Source organism: Copadichromis virginalis, linkage group LG18 (genome assembly GCF_057382275.1).
Source record: "Copadichromis virginalis isolate Kocher_CV1m ecotype Utaka linkage group LG18, C_Virginalis_male_GT1.1, whole genome shotgun sequence".
In the NCBI taxonomy this organism is placed as follows: domain Eukaryota; kingdom Metazoa; phylum Chordata; class Actinopteri; order Cichliformes; family Cichlidae; genus Copadichromis; species Copadichromis virginalis.
In genome coordinates this window covers 23105585-23122042 of record NC_140635.1, presented here as the reverse complement: position 1 = coordinate 23122042, position 16458 = coordinate 23105585, and the positions used below count along the sequence as shown (strand labels likewise).

At 40.2% G+C, this 16458-nt stretch overlaps 2 protein-coding genes across 3 annotated transcripts; one reads left to right on the top strand and one right to left on the bottom strand.

Moving 5' to 3' along the window:
• Positions 1 to 8903: 8903 nt before the first annotated feature.
• On the top strand, positions 8904 to 11799 carry LOC146687859 (uncharacterized). Of its 2 annotated transcripts, none has more exons than XM_085439333.1 (7): positions 8904 to 9008; positions 9576 to 9676; positions 10591 to 10619; positions 10720 to 10795; positions 10868 to 11002; positions 11093 to 11187; positions 11265 to 11799. In XM_085439333.1, the coding sequence occupies exons 1-7, from the start codon at positions 9001 to 9003 to the stop codon at positions 11607 to 11609; spliced, it is 789 nt and encodes a 262-aa protein (XP_085295459.1). In that variant the 5' UTR covers positions 8904 to 9000; the 3' UTR covers positions 11610 to 11799. The 2 variants fall into 2 exon arrangements, with proteins under 2 accessions (XP_085295459.1, XP_085295460.1); XM_085439334.1 differs by having other exon boundaries at positions 8904 to 9012.
• Positions 11800 to 12063: 264 nt separating this feature from the next.
• On the bottom strand, positions 12064 to 16209 carry sf3a2 (splicing factor 3a, subunit 2). The gene is made up of 8 exons (XM_085439332.1): positions 16145 to 16209; positions 14453 to 14721; positions 14294 to 14340; positions 14010 to 14119; positions 13837 to 13886; positions 13443 to 13583; positions 13281 to 13349; positions 12064 to 12715 (listed from the first exon to the last, which is right to left on the bottom strand). Exons 2-8 carry the CDS (start codon positions 14648 to 14650, stop codon positions 12446 to 12448), a joined length of 885 nt encoding a protein of 294 aa, XP_085295458.1. The 5' UTR covers positions 14651 to 14721; positions 16145 to 16209; the 3' UTR covers positions 12064 to 12445.
• Positions 16210 to 16458: the final 249 nt, after the last annotated feature.

The window sequence follows — 16458 nt, the reverse complement described above, 5'->3', positions numbered from 1 at the left end:
TCTTTAACTAAGCAGTAGTCTTGATTTGGTGATGATGATTTATACCATTTGCGCTGTTTAAACACAGGAAACTTGGCTAAATGAATGTTAGAAGATACAATAATATCTAACACTGGATTTAACTGTTATCATTTTGTGACAAATCCTTTTTCCATCTCTGTTTTTCTGGTAGATTCATAGAAGACTGTGGATGTCCTTGTACCCCTAGTGCTTTCAACCTTTTAGAGACCCTGTATCTCCTTTCATCCTTTCATCATGGGGACAATGTCTGACAGTCTAATAAATCATACATTGAATAAAATCCAAACATTCAAAGAACAAGTTTTTGCTTTGAACTTTTGGTCGCACTTTGAAACTAATGTACCTCATGTATGTCAAGTGCGAGTCAGAGAGAAGAAGTTTATGTTAGAGAGGGATGCAGAGGAGACAAAAAAAAATTGCATGGGTCTGTGTTAGCTTTTCTGCTTTGATCTCTCTTGCTATTATCTACTTTCGCCCGCGGTCAAGTGTGCAGCTGTCATTGCTCCCCATGAAACAAGGAGACAGACAGAAGGGGTGTTCCTGTTGAGTGAGGACTGTTATGAGCTCTCAAGTCTGTGCTGTCGCTGCGCACAACGGAGCTTATGTAAGCAGGAGAACGAACGAGGGAGGGAGGATGCGGAAGACAAAGAGCAAAGAGCAAAGATGAAAAAGAACAGCAAGAGAGAAAAGTGTCAGAGAAAGAGAGGGAGAAGGAGAAAGATGAGGAGAGCTGTCATCATAAAGAGTCTGACTCATTCCTACTGCTCTGGATATAGCAGTCGAGCTGAGAGGCATGTTGCTAATGTACGACAGCTCGAGAACAATTACATTCCTTCAAACCAGGATTAGGTTCATAATGTGGAAGAGAATGGGGCAGACTCCTCAAAACTAGGCTGTGAAAGGACTCAATTTCCATTGAAGCCACCTCCAAATTATGCCTGGTTGAGAGTCTTCAATATTAAATCAAGACATTCATTTAAAGGGTGGATACCATAAAGAAGTATTTCTGTCTCAAATATGCCTGAAAAAAGGAGTATTCAATGAGTTGTAGCACTGAGCTACACACTTAATGTTCAGGAGGTAAATACTGCATTTTTTAATGTAAACCTTTGGTGTTTTAATACTGAGGTGTTCACTGGGTCCATGCTGGACAGCTTTATGTGTGAATGCCTGATAGCACCCACATAAGTCAAATATATGATTTTCATTTTGTCATATTCACTGTGCCATTGTGTCTGCAGTTATCCCCAGAGGCAGTTAAGGGTCTGATTGGCATGTTCTCCCTCTGTAAGTGCCTCCAGAAAGGACTGGCTGTGAATGCTGCAGTCAAATAGCTGTAATTATCTGCAATCAGTTGACAACCGGGGGCCGACTAAAAGGCTGCTCACACACAAACATGGTGGAGGGAGAGACGTATCAAGGAGCATGGAGGGTAAAATATCTCAAAGGAAGAAGAGAAAAATGGTGGCCATGTTAGTTTTGGGGGGGGGAGAGAAAAAAAAAGATCAAATCATGAAGCAGCAGCAGATGTGTACACAAATCAGACAAGAAAAGCGCAACAGCAAAGAATCCTGTATCTAAAGCCTTATGTTGCCTAAACATCCTCATGCTTCTCCATTCAAAAATGTCCTTTTTCCACCCGAGACATTCTGGCTCTATACATTTTATTTATAAATTATTTATAAAGTGGCTTTATGAATCATATATAGAAGGTTTGTTTTGAAGTTAAAAACTCAGTATTGACAGGCAATATGTGATATGGCTGAACGCTTTCTGCTGCCAGTTGCAATGTCGAGAATTTGCCTACTTTTCACATTTACTTGAACATACAGTACTGTGCAAAGACTTGAGTCACTCCTCATGTCTATATATTTAGCTAGGAAAATGGGAGAAAGGTGCAGTGATTGACTGAAACGTGTGGAAACATACATTGAAATAAAAAAAAAAAGTAAAAGTGGAGTCTGTGCAAATCTGACAAGCTTGAAATCAAAATTTGGTGTGACAGCCTTTATTCTTCAACCCAGCCTGAACTCTCTTAGGCACAGTTTCTCATGATTTCTTTAAAAAGACTTCAAGAGTAGTTCTAGAGATTTCTTCTGCTGAGATCATTTCTGATGAGGCTTCAGTAAACAGTAGATGGATCGACTGAAGCGCCAGATTCATCTCTCAGCTCCTGTTGTCAGATTTTTGAAGGTTTTTTTTCCCCCGTTTCTTAGATCATGACTTACAGTTTCTGTGCTATCTATCTGTAAATTGTTTTTTAGACCTTTTAGACCTTCTTTTCTCTCATTTCTTAAGGAGACACTGCACACCAAGTTTTTGGCCTTTAGGAGTCACCTTGTTGGTGAAAAATAAGGATTTTTTCCCTGACAAATTGTATTATTCAACTAAAGAAATTGGAACAAATGATATGTTTTTGGAATGGGTTCTGCTAGTAACAATTGGTTGTTACTAGCATTGTTTTTTGTTTTCTGTTATGTGTAGACTCAACACTAATTCATCCCGTGAGTTAGGTACCTTTGTTATGCTTGACAGATTCATAGGTCAGTGTTAAGTGGCTTAAAAAAAGAAATAATTTCTCTGAAAATGCCACAAGGAGCGGATGGAAAATAAACGGAAAAGCACCCATTGTACAGAGAAGACCCTCAAAAATCCTGGATAAGTACTGCTGAAGGCCACTTAGAAAAATTTTACAAGAAACCCTCCTTTGAAGCAAAGTATAAAGAAATAAGTGGTGGCGCAAGCTCATTGTGCAGCACTGTGTTTTAGAGGATTGAAGAAGAGCAACAAGCCTGCCTTGTTTGCAAGATATTTTGTAACCCTCGCAAGCCTGCAAAATCCAAAATCTTAGAAGGTCTCGAAGATTACATCCCTAATAGCACAGACTGAGCACTGCCACTGATGACTAAGACGGGCAGAAAGAAACCTTGATTAGAAGAAGGATGACACGTGAGTAAGAGGGGGTTTATGATGTTGTCAGGCAGCACTCATTTCTCTTAACAGCTGTAACATAAGACTGACATATGAGTGGAGGATTAAGGCCACAGTTTTTAGGAATGTGTTTGTGAGGAACCTTGAGCTTGTCTTTCATATGAAATATACACATTTCTAAGCTCTTGTGTGCATAGAGTAGACATAAGGGTAGTGGAAATCAGACAGCATATTGCTTCTCTTTCAGCATGAGCCTCAAGCAGTCTTACCCATAAGTAAATTAACACCAATCAGTCCAAACCACACCTCCTGCCTCTTCCTTCATGTGCCTGTGATTGGTTTATTATTGCCACAAAACAAAAACTCCCTGCAGTCATTTGAAATCTCCAAGTGAAATCTCCTTTGGAACTTAGTGAGACCTTCGCAAATTCGTTCTAAAGTTAAAGTCATTGCCTGTATGCACAAAATTATAATTTGCCTATTCAGTTGTGAGAGATTTGGGATCTTGCAAGTTTTGTTGCGTTTTCTTCTGCCGATTTTAGCAACTGCAGAGCAGTAATAGTCAATCACACGCTTCCTCAGTGCATGAGGTTTCACATTACTCGTATCCCGTGGGTGCATGCAGCATTAGGGCTGTGACAGAAGCTGTGAAGCACTGGCCTGGAATCGCTGCTTTGGAGCATGCTCAAAGGCTAAACAGTCTCAAATGAATAGATGGTAATTAATACACAAAGCACCCGGGAGAGTGAAGTACAATCTCAGGGCAAATTAGTCCATCAATAAAATGGCCCACAGACACAATTTGAAACAGGGACTGGGGTGAGGGGTGGGGTCAGTATGATAGGCAGTGAAAAGCATCAAAGTTACATAAAAATAGACAATGAGGTCTGTAGAAAGGGGGAGGCATATTATAATCAAACATTAGTAATTAGATTTCTATCGTCTCTAAAGAAATCCAACAACTCTAACAAATTACTCTTCCATCTTCTTCACTTTTCTCTTCCCTCACAATCCATCGATCTCCGATAATGATGAAATATGGCTTTGAGATATTTGAAGAAAAGTGATCGCAAATAACCTGCACAAAATGAAAATTTCAACTGTGCTATTCTTCTTAAACCGCCCCAGTCAGAGTCATCATCTTGCATATTCCAGCGTTCCTGTGCGTCAAACTCCTTTTTCAGGCATCTCTCTCTGTGGATGTTACACCTCTGCTTCCATCTCCGAGGATGTGAAAATGATGGGCAGATTATCACATTGTCTGGACATCTGTGCATTTATCTGCCTGAGGGTGAGGTCTGAATTACAGAAAAATGCCCCCCCAAGGTGCAGAACTCACAGTCACGATCTGGGCAGCTCCTTGTTGTGGTCTCTGAAAGATCAAAGGCTGAGGAGGGCTGCATGAAGAGATACAGAGTGGCAGAGAGGCACACGAGTCCCACGGTGGCTCCAGGAGAACATGAAGGCTTTGGTTTGAGATTTAAAGTGAAAGGCAAGCAGCACCGAGACATGTGACTGAATCCTTGCTGATCCAGTGTCATTCATCTTCAAATGCTAGTTTTACACTATCAGCACATCTGAGAAACATGATGTCTAACACACAGGCAGATATCTGCGCTGGAAGGCGGGCAGGTTGTCCTATGAGGCTGCCTGCTAAATGAGGGCTCCTCAGTCAGTGCTGTTGACTTACTCTGAGGCTGGTAACCGCTGGTACGGTATGGCTGTAACCATATAGACATTTAAGGAATTAGCAGCTATATATAAAACTGCAAATGGACACTTAAGTTAATGAGAGAATAATAAAGTGTAATTAGTAAAGAGATTGAGTTTAATAAGCGACATATTATGGATTCACTTTGTTCTGTACATATATTATTAAGTCTGTATGGAGAGCTGCATTGCTACATCAGCAACACTGCATCCACAGAGTGCCTTGTTAGTGCTTGTAAACTGAAAATGATTCAGCCTCACAGACAACACAAGGTCACCACTTATGCTCAGGTCTTTTTAAGCATGTGTATTTCAAACTTTCAACCTCCGTATGTGAACAAACCCAATTAGGAGTGCTGAGACTGAGACAGAGGTTTCATTCAAAGAAGCACAAGCAGTTGAATAAAACAGTCTATAAGATTTCTGGTGGATCTATGCAGGATAAATCATGCTCTGCTTCTGTTAGGAAGCCCTACCCACTAATCAAACATTGTCTTAATTCTCCATCTCCAGGATCCAGCATCATATTGTCTCAACAAACTGTAAATCGTCCACATCCCTTAAATTTAAGACCAAATCAGGTCTTTTGCAAGTTTCTTAATCTCTCTTTTTATTCCACATCTCAGTGCTTGGTATTAAAATATTTGAATATTCTTCTTTCAAATTAGTGTTAATACTTTTATTAGTACAAGTATTGGCTGTAGAGTTTCCTTCCCACCGTCGCCAAGTGCTTACTCTTAGTTTGATTGTTGGGATTTTGTCTCTATTATCGTAGGATGTTTACTTACAATATAAAGCACTATGAGGTGACTGTTGTTGTGATTTGGGACGAGATGAATTGAATTGAATTGAATTGAATTGAATTGAATTGAATTGAATTGAGGATGACACCAGCCACTGAGCTCACGTGTCAACATAACCACATGACAGGAAATTAAAATCCATTTACTGATAAGGACTAAGACTGAAAGCCCTGGTAAAGTCTATCAAGTCCACCCTGAGTTGTTCAGTGAGGCTCTGTTCAGAGTGTTGTCATTCTTTTTTACTGAATAGACACGATGCCTAAAATCCCTTCAGCTGTTATTTTTCTCCTATAATACATTTTCATTGGGAATATTATATTTAGAATGAATTTAAGCTATTAAAAAAGAAAGGAAAACCTACTCATTGAGCGCACTACAGCGTCAGGCTCACCTTCTGGACTCGCTACAGAATTGAAACACTCTGTATGCATGGTACATAAGGCAGTCAAGCAATCATTTTACAATCCTGTACTTCACTGACTGGCACTCAGTGTGTACTCACCTAAAACACTTTTGAAGGACATGGACAGCACTGTTGTATTTATAAACTCACAGACCACTTCATATGGCAGCGACTCAGTGTATCTAGGCATTAAGACATCATTATGACAACCTACTGAAGTTGAAATTGAGCATCTGAATGGGGAAGAAAGATGATTTAAGTGACGGTGAACATGGTTGTTTGTCCCAGACATGCTGATCTAAGTATTTCAGAAACTGCTGCTTTACTGGGATTTTTCTACACAACCATCTCCAGGGTTTACAGAGGATGGTCCAAAAAACTCCAAGGAGACTGGCCAGACTACTTGAAGTTGATAGGAAAGTAACATTAACTAATATAATTACCCATTACACCCAAGGTATCTAGAAGAGCATCTCTTAATACACTGAAACTTGAAGCAGATCTGATACAGCAGGAGATTTTGCCGGTGAATTATGACCTCAGTTTCCTGAGAGTGCAGTTCACTGATGTGGTCTTCTGCTGATGAGCAATTGAACATTGTTTAAATGCCACAACCTGCCTTAGTATCAGCTTCATGTATCCTCTTTTTTGCGTGGATGCCTCGACACTACAGGCACCCACCTGTTACACGAAGAGAACACCTACAGTGGTCCCCTGTAGAAACCTGGATTCCACTTCATAGCATGAGTCTGGGATTACATGAAGACTCAGAGACAGCCTACCTACACAGAAGAAATGTGGCGTGTTCTCCGCGATGCTTGGAGCCATCTGTGTACCAAGCACCTTAAAAAGTGTGCAAATGTGCTGAGAACAACATTTTAAAAAGGTCACACTAATTCCTGATTTGAATACTTATTAGTTTACTTCACTTTGCATGAAGTTTATTGAAAAAAAAAATACACGGTCAGTGATATGACCAACACATTACTGTATATGGTTATGCACAGTAAAATAATATTCCAAAATATTCCATCTGGAAAAAAATAAATGGATAAAAATACATTTGGAGTAGAGGGAAAGTTTAGATATGCAGGGGTTTTTCAGGAGTGTGTTTGTATTTTTAATAAGCCAAGCCTTTAGGGAGTTGAGACTCTAATATATCAAGTCTCTGAGCGGTCACGTATTCTGGTTTGTGACGTCTTGAGGCTGCAGCACCAGAAAAACTACTTTAATTGTAAGGTTTGCCATATCAGGTCTTTTTTTCCCCAGTGATTTCAAACTAAAGCGATGTAACAGTGTAATTAAAAGCAATTAAAATAATCAAAGACTGAAACAATATTCAAGGCGTCATAGCCTTTATGTTCCAGACAGACTACAACTAATGCTGCTTCACGCTTCTTCGTGCTACTCAGTGAGAGAGGGCACAGAGCAGCTCCCACTGCGTGCTGGACAGGCAGCTTGTTCTCTGAGCACAGTCCCCATTATGTAAGGACAAAAGGGGACAGAAAGCTTCACCCAGCTAAGATCTCTCTAGTGCCCGAATCTGGAACGTACATGTCCGTGAGCAATGTTTGCTCGTTTATATTGGATAAAATGTGTCCACAGGAGGGTTAGAGTTGCCCTTGAAACATTCTTTAAGGTTTTGTCCCAAACTTGCAAAGTTTCACTTTATTACCTTGACGTGTGCTCAATAAAGGATGAAAGGAGAACCCCAGATTACAGAGTGCTGAGAAAGAAAAAAATTTAAATCTCTATGTTCATTTTGAAACTTGGTGGAATTATTTTTATCCAGATCAAATGAGCTTTCAATCAGTGATAATAGAAAGAACTCTTCACACAGATGACGCACTCTAGCATGCGGTGAAGGAGCATCCTTGGGACTAATAAGTACCGACAAATCAGCGGGGTGAGAGTGTGCATTTGGTCAATTAAGGCCACAGACAAGCTCATTATAAGCAAGCATGCCGAGTGTTTTGAATTTAAAAAAAAAAGAATGCAATAAAAAGCTGAAAATCAGCTAAATGCTGGTCGGAGTTCTGCGGATTAGATCGACAAACAATTAACACATTTTTGGGGAATGAAGTATATGTGGAGGTCTGCTAGAGGCTGCTTGCATTACATTGGAAAACAAAGAGTATATCCCCGGTTTGTTTAGGTCAGTCTCTTCACTTCAAAGGCTACAGAGCAAACATCCAATTTTAATAACTGACAGCTAAAGCAGTGTGCGATTCAACTGGAATTGGGCACAGTACCAGCAAAGGTATGACTCATCAGCATCGCCACAAGTCTGTTTATCAACACTTCCTCTCCCCTCCCACATAAAGGTGGCCTGCAACCACCTAACCCTGATATAACCTAATCAGATTTACATCTGTTCGCGTGGCTTCTTGTTAGTGGCCTCCATGTCACATAGAAGGATGAGTTTGCCTCCAGGCTTCACATCACACACAGAATGACAATACCTACTTGTCTTATTAATTTAACAAGGGGAAAAAAGAGGAAATATGCTGCAAAGCATCTGCATGAATATAATCTGCTCAGACAAAATGGCCTAATGTGTCTGAAGTGCTGGCATCGCAGATGTAGCTTCATAAAAAGAAATTTGGCAGACCCTCTGTCTGTTTGACGGCTAATATGGCTGACAGACCACAGGCCTCATCTGCAGAGCAAAGTGCCACAGACTCTATCTCCCTAATAGCGCAGCAGCGCTCTCTGCTGGTGAGTAATAATACAAAATTCAAACCCCACTCACCTTTCTTTTGCAGCATTTTTGACCATTTGCTTAAAAATATCAAAATCACTGTTTGCAGCACGTTGCTGTTCAAAAACTTTGACATTTTTCCTCCTTGACTCCTTGGACACAAAGTGATATTTATCCAAAATGGGTCAGAGTTTTTCAGAACTGGTTATTTCCCCCCACCCTCATCACTCTGTGATCTAGTGGTTGCATAAAGCATGTTAATGTCAGCCCTCCCTCAGTCAGCGCCTGACACCTAATACCTTTTTGTTTTTTCATTCTCCGCCACCTGTTCTTGGCTATCAGACAGTTCAGAGTGAAACTCAGCTGCCATCTTTGTGGAGGAACAACAGCTCTGTGACAAAGGCTTCCCAGCACTGCCCAGGGGACCCCAAATGTTGAGGCAGGTAGGTATTCTTTCAATTGGGGTTTGACTTTACAGCTGAAACACAGAAAAGATTGATCAAGAATATAAGAGAAACATTAGGGCTTTAATTTTTTTGTGTATTTATATAGTGTGTATCCATTTGTCTGCTGGTACCATTGCTTTACCTATTTATAGGCCTGGAAGGGCATTACCTCAGTGTCTGTTGAGAAATGTCATGCAACACATAAGGCCCTTACTGTATTCATTTGTAAATGTTAAGGTCAGCAAACTGCTTTAATTTAATGCAAAAGTGGCAAAGTTGACCTTTTACTAGTATCGTTTTATGCAGTCAAAACTGAATCCCAATGAGACATCAGGATTTTTTTTTTTTATGGGGGAAGGAATAGTGATAAGAACAACTGTGATAAGAGTGCGATCCAATGAATTATCTCGCATTCAGAACTTAAGAAAAAGCAAGAACATCCCTTAAAAAAACTGAACTGGCCTCTGCAGCTTTTGTGATCTTTTTGTGATTGTCTGCTAAAACATGAAAAATTTAAATGATTTGCTACTTCCATGTTCCTTCTCCTCCATCTCTCTCAGGGAAGAAATGGAAGAAAGCTATGAAACATTTGAAGAGGAGTTATGGCCACCAAGAGCAGATCCTCCTCCACAGAAACCTGTTAGGCAGATCCGCAAACCAGGTGGCGACACACACACACACGCACTGAATTGTTAATGACTATGCATAAATGATTTCTTCCATTGCAAATACAGGATATGCGTACAACTCTATAAATACTAGGGAACAGCAGCACAAGGAGCCACCGAAATCTGACTCCTGGTGGAAAGCAACACAGTGATAATGAGCCACAGCCATGCTGGATGGATCATTTCTCAGTGCAGTGGGGTGCACTGTGCTTATTTCCACAAAAATAACATCTTCTGAAACATAAATCTAAACAAAAAAAGGAAAGTATCATATTTTCATGTCATATGTTTATGAGGCCTCTACAGCAGGAGTTTCTGGAAACTTTTTTTTTTGGAGAAACATTTTTCAGACTCATTGTCACAGTTTATTGCACAGTTTAGCTGGTTTGGTCTTGACAGTGTAGAAGTCGAATTGTTCTCTGCACGGCTAACAAGCTAGGCTATCAAATAGCACCAATGGCTGTAGAAAACAATAGCACCAACAGCTTCATGACAGTTTTGCTTCTCACACTCATATCTGACTTTGCGCTGGGCATAAAAATCTGGGCTTTTGTTCTTTTATTGGTTAATGATCAAGTGCATCAACCTCACCCTGAACTTTGTGCTAAGTGCATGTTGAGATGGGGAAACATAGCATTTAACATTCAGCTCAAAGCCAGCCGGAGCTCCCAGCATGCCTGCAGTCTTTTCAACCAGAACAGTATTTTTCACTGATGACTTGTAGTTTATCTACAGAGGAGTTAATAAAATTGAAAAACATGTGTTCAGCCAGCACAAGTATATGAATATATGTTAATAGATGTAAACAAACCAGTTCCAGATTGAGTGCATGGCTGTTTGGGGTTTTGTTTTTTTGTTAATGGTGTATGATATCACCCTTCATTAAATCTCCATCTGTCCCTTCCAGAAATGTACGCTACCAGAAAAATCAGGGAGGTAGGTTGGAAAACAACCAGCATTAACAATTTCTCACTCAGCTGCCAGCCCTCACAGCTCACAGACGTTTTTTATTAACCTTCACATTGTTCTTAAATAGGAAATGGCTCCATCTCCACAGCAGCCAGCACCAGAACCCAAGACTATAACCAGAGAAGTCAGTTTCCCCAAACCAAGTGAGTCCCATCTTTCTCCCCTACCCTTGTCTCCCTGATCCGTGCATCCTGTTAACTTCTTTTTTCTTTCAGCATCCTTGCACAAAACCTTGTCCATTCAGAATCCGACTCAGATCGAAACCCCGTGGGAGAACGTCACCCTGAACCGCTGTTTGCTTGTGGCCATTACCATCCTGGTGCTCACCTCAGGTTTTCAGAGGCTCAATGGCAAGTAAACCAGTGAACTAAAGTGAAAACTCAGGTATGAAAATAGCACATCTACTGTGAGTGAGTGATCCTTTCTTGTAACCAAAACAGAAACCTTACGTGGTCACAAAGCAGTTGAAGAGGAAGAAACTGGACTGACCATGAGGCGATCAGGCTCACTGCGACACAGAAGACCACTGCCGGAGGTAAATTGGCGATTAAAAATTATCGCTGATCAACATAGGTGGCGTGAACATTTTGTTTGATTGTTCTCCCCCGGCAGCCTGAAACATCTCTGTGGGAAGTCGTGTTTTGGTGGCTGCCTGACTTTGATGACGAGGAAGAAGAGGACGATGATGATGGAGAGGTTAAAAGGGGAAAATCAAAGAGAGGAGCAACAGCACGAGGATTAAGAGCTCTGAGAAACAAACCACTTCCAGATAAGAAACTCATAAAGCAAAGAGATAAGAACTTAAAGGGCAGGAGAGCCACGAAAGCCAGAAATGAAGAAATCAAAGTAAAGAAAGGTAGAGACAAAAAAGGTGATCCTGAAGATGCAGGAGATGAGGAGGCTGTTGCTCAGGAAAATAAGAGGTCAGAGACAAAGAAAAAGAGTCCAGAAGAATAATTTCACTCTAGTAGAAGCTATTTTCTCATCAGCTGGTATGATTTATTCATTATTAAAAGGTGGCAATTTTGTCAAAATCTGAGCCTTAAAGTGTGCTTGCAATTAAATCTTCTGACATGACTTTGTGCTGTGTTATAGATTTGGATGCTTTCTGGTGGTTTGGTGTATTAAATCCTTTATTTCAAACCGAGGCATCTTGTTAACAAATTTGTTTTTCTGGTTCTGAAAGGTGGCACTGAATAAATTATGCCCATCCATTCAAATGCAGTTAAAATGTCAACAGTGTGTTGCTAGAAGTGACTTCAAGTGTCAAGTGACTTCATTTGTCCAGTTTAGCTTGTTGTAGAGCCACTAAAGAGAGCCCAGTTAAATAAAACTGTCCTCTCAGTAAATTCAGGTTTTCACACTGATAAGCAAAGCTGAGATTCAGTATTTAAAGAACACTCAAGAAATCTTTTGGTGGAATATCTTTATAAAATCAAAGACTCTTATGACACAAACATTTTCTGTTTGTCCACAGCATTTAATTACAAAACCATAATCCTAAAATACGAGCTTCCAATCACACCTCCATATCCAGAATGTGGATATTATTACAAAAGAGTGTGGTCATATTTATGATGCTGCAGTAAGAGACTGCCCTGCACATTTACATAAACCAAACAAAGACTGAAAACTCCAATAAACATGAACTTTAACCCTTTGCAGAAATAATAAAACTAAACATAACTGCAGTATCTACAAGGAGATGGACATTGTAAACAGGCAGGGCAGTGCGACTACACACCATTACAGAAATCAAGGTAAATCACTAAAAACAGATCACTGGCCAGAGATCAGTTATTAGCTAATGTAAGGCCCTCCGGAGGGGGTGGCCTCATTGGCATGGGGGGCATGGGCATCTGTGGGGGCATCTGAGGGGCTCCTGGGGCACCAGGCGGAAGAGGAGGGATGGACATTCCCCCTGGAGGGGGAGGGGGCAGAGAGTCGTTTGATGGGTGATCTCCACTCATAAGGGGAGGAGGACGCTTCACAGTGGCAGCAGGTGCTGGGCCGCTCGACTGGGTAACAGGTTTCTCCATTTTGAAGTGGAACTGTAGGAAAAACTGGATAGAACAACAAAAAAAGAACAATTAAAGACATGTTTCCACTATTAGAAACAATTTAGGAAAACTAATATACGAGTTCCACTAGTTCAAACTAGTGTATCACAGAAACTTTTTACAAGGATTTTTAAGATGAAGAGGTAAACATATAGAACAAATATTAAGGTCACTTTATTGACTCACTGTTCCCATCAACTGCTATTTGTGCATAACAGCTTGAAAAAATTTGAAATATAAACAAGTTCAAGCGACCGTTTTACCTTCATTCACCCACGGGCTGACATTCACCCACGTTTGTTTACTAATTAGATCAGGTTTGCATGTAAATGAGGTAAACAATGATTCAGAGCTCTCTCACTCTGCGGCACATTATTGACTTCTCATACGGAAAGACAGGGAAAATTCCCCAAGGTGCGCATCTTATCAGACAGCTAGAAGCTAAATCTACACCTCAGCTGTTCCGTTTTTGACACACAGTATGTCCACTTTGCTTCACCCCTCCCATTGGTTCTGGCTGCTGGACCCAATAACTCTACTGGCAGACACTCTGTAACATACATGGTACCTGTTTAGTTTCTTTGTTCCAGTGGGTCCAGAAGCGGTTTTCTGCTTTATCAATTTCTCTGCTGGGTACCTAAAACAGCAAACATCTTGTTATTACACGAGTGAAGGAAAAAATGACAAAGAAAAAAAAAACATAAGGGGAAGAGAAAAGTGCAGGTCTCACCTTGAAAGCAATGGTCTCATATGGTTCAGCAGCAAAAAGCAGGTACTGCCAGCGACGATCGGGAGGCTCAATGCGCTGTTCGTAAGCAGACATGAAGCGATGCCTGGGTCCAATTCCTTCAGCGATCTCTGGATAGTCAATCTGATGGGCCAAGAAAAGAAGGTCAGTAACACATGGCCTTTACTGTTGTGGTGTTGTGAAACTTTGCAGGTTAGAGCATGAGGTTATGATTTGTTCCTGTGACCCAGTTTCAGTGTAAAGCCCCTTTACACTCACCAGATTATCCAAAGAATAAGTGAGCATTTTGCTTTGGTTTGAAGCACACAAATAATAACTTATTTACGTGGCCTCAAAAGGATACTGGATTATGTGCATTCTTTCAAAATATACAAACCTGGAAAAGTAAAGATTGCTGTCCCATCTCTGGATCCCTCTGTTTGGTCACTGTGAATAATTTAAAAAAAAAAGAAAAAGAAAACGTTAATTTTTTTAACAATGCATTTTTTAAAGAAACTAGTATTATAAACCAAACTGTGACTACCATATAAAATGCCAGAGCTTGCCTACCTTTGTATCCTGGTCGACCAATTTTGACAAACTTCTTGACCTCAACTTTCACTTTGGCTGGAGCTGGTTGAGCAGGAGCTTCTTTTGCTTCTTTGGCTGCCCTCCGTGCTCTGAAAAATGTATGTAAAAGCTTTTCCTCAAAATTACATTTCTTTAAATTTTAATTTCTCCAGAAGTTTTAAATTGGGACTCATTTGTGTTAAACAGCCACTTTAATTAAATCAGAACATAAAGTTACAGCTATTGCACTTCTGTGTTGTAGCACAGATAATGTATGGACTTACAGATTGGTCTGGTGTTTCTTTCCTTGTGTGTGAGCTAAGTAGCTTCCCTGAAATACAGAGAGACATTTTTTAATTTTTCTTTTCAAATAAGACACCCCGATGACAAGAAATAAAAGCAAATTCAGTTAACAGAGAAATGTCTCATTATGCGTCTCTCACCTCATTGTTGTGAAGTGTCAGACAAAGTTTGCACTCGTATGATCCTAAATGGTTCTTCATAAAGTAGGGGTCTTTGTTGATATCAATGGTCTCCAAGGCCAACTGACGTAACCGTTCTCGCCTGTCACGGTTACTCTCAGAGGCAGATGCCACCCCTCCGCTCCCCGTCTTCCCTCCAGCTCGATGCTGGAAATCCATTTTTGTAAGGTTTTGGACTTAAACAGTCACACGAACGTTGACAGTTACTCCAAATAGATTCCCCCGATTACCTGGTGAAAAACAAAACAATAAGTACTAGGGCTGGGCCATATCATACCATTCATAATACCGGTATAATGTTAGGCAATGATAAGAAAATGAAATATCGCAAAAGAATATGGGTAAAACGCGCATGTGCAGTGCCTTTGTTTTCATACATACATGGCGGAAAAAGCATGGTGGTGACGGAGAATGAGAAGGGCGAAAGCGAATCGTTGAATGAAACAGATGAACCAGAATTGGTTTGTAAAAATGGTGCAACTTCAGTGGTGTGGAACTGGTTTGGCTTTCATCCGTCAGATATACACCAAAGCACATTTTTTGGTAGAGAATGCAAGTGGGCCGTCGTTATTACCGTACCGATTTTATGCAGTACGCGGCGCTCAAAAATCTGTCAAAAATTTTTTTAGTACGCCTTTACGAAGCCGCACCACTTGATGGATTGTCGGAGCAGGTACCGTAGTCAGGAGCCTCGCAGAGTAATATGTACTGTGCTTCAACATAATATTACCGCATTGTGTGTATAACCTCTTTTTTAAGTTTTATGGATATTATACATGGTTATGCTCAGGATATGTCGGCAAATTTCCACTGGTAATGCCTTTTGGTTAAACTGTCAGGAAGGAATTTGCATTTGCACTGTTAAATTTTTATATAACTTTAATGCACATAAAAAACAGCTGCTTGTTTAAGTGAAAATACATTGATTTTTTTTTTGCACTGATAAAGTTGTGGAGTTCTAAAATATTTTGTCTCGCGTCAATTATATCGTCAGTTATATTGTTATCGCAAATTTTCAAATATATATCGTGATAAATGTTTTTGGCCATATTACATTGCCCTAACAAGTACTGCCAGTGAAGGTCCACATTAATAACCCTGCACTCCAGGGCTGTAGCACAACAACAGCATCATGTGTAGATTTGCATTATTACTTGTGTTTTAGCTAAGGCTCTAACCTGGACACATTTTTATTGCTCAAACCTATATGGGTCATATAACCTGTTTTAAAAGCAACTCGTCATTACAATCCCCTCTATACGAAGATTCCCAATGCTAACGTCCTTACAAAGAGTCAACATGAACACTGCGGAGTAAGGCCCAAACAGCGGTTTTTAGAGGACCAAGTTAAGTTATCGGTGGCAATTTACCAGCGAGCAAAAAAAGATTCTTCCCGTTATTAAAAAAGAAATCCATTCTTCTGAATGATCCCAACAACATCTAGCTAGCTGTAGCATTTTAGCATACAAAAGCCGCTAAATGCGCTAGCAATTTTAATGCTAAGCTAATGGTGCTACCAAATAAAAATGAAAAGCTTTTAACAAATACAGATGATTAAAGTGAATATTAAAAATGCAAAATGACCACATCCGTTAGCCACAAAATTAAACATTTTAGGAGACTACAAACAGATTACTTTATCAAAACACTCACCAGTTTCACAACGACAGCGACACGCTCATCTGATTTGTTGCGCGCATGCGCTTCAGTAGATTCTTTTTCCCGGGTTTTGGTGGTTTGTAAAAATCCCTCTGGTGTGTTACTGCCACCTGCTGGGCTGGATCTCCAGCCAACACGACGGCTGGACCTATGAGGGGGGCCTTCGTGTTCTTAAATTTCTGATTGTTTCACAGCAGCAGACACAGGAGGTAAAAAATAATTAATTAAAAAAGATAAACTGCTCAGTGGTTCATTTAGAAATTCTGGCCTTTTTCCTATTTCATTTTCAGTAGAAACACAATTCTAAA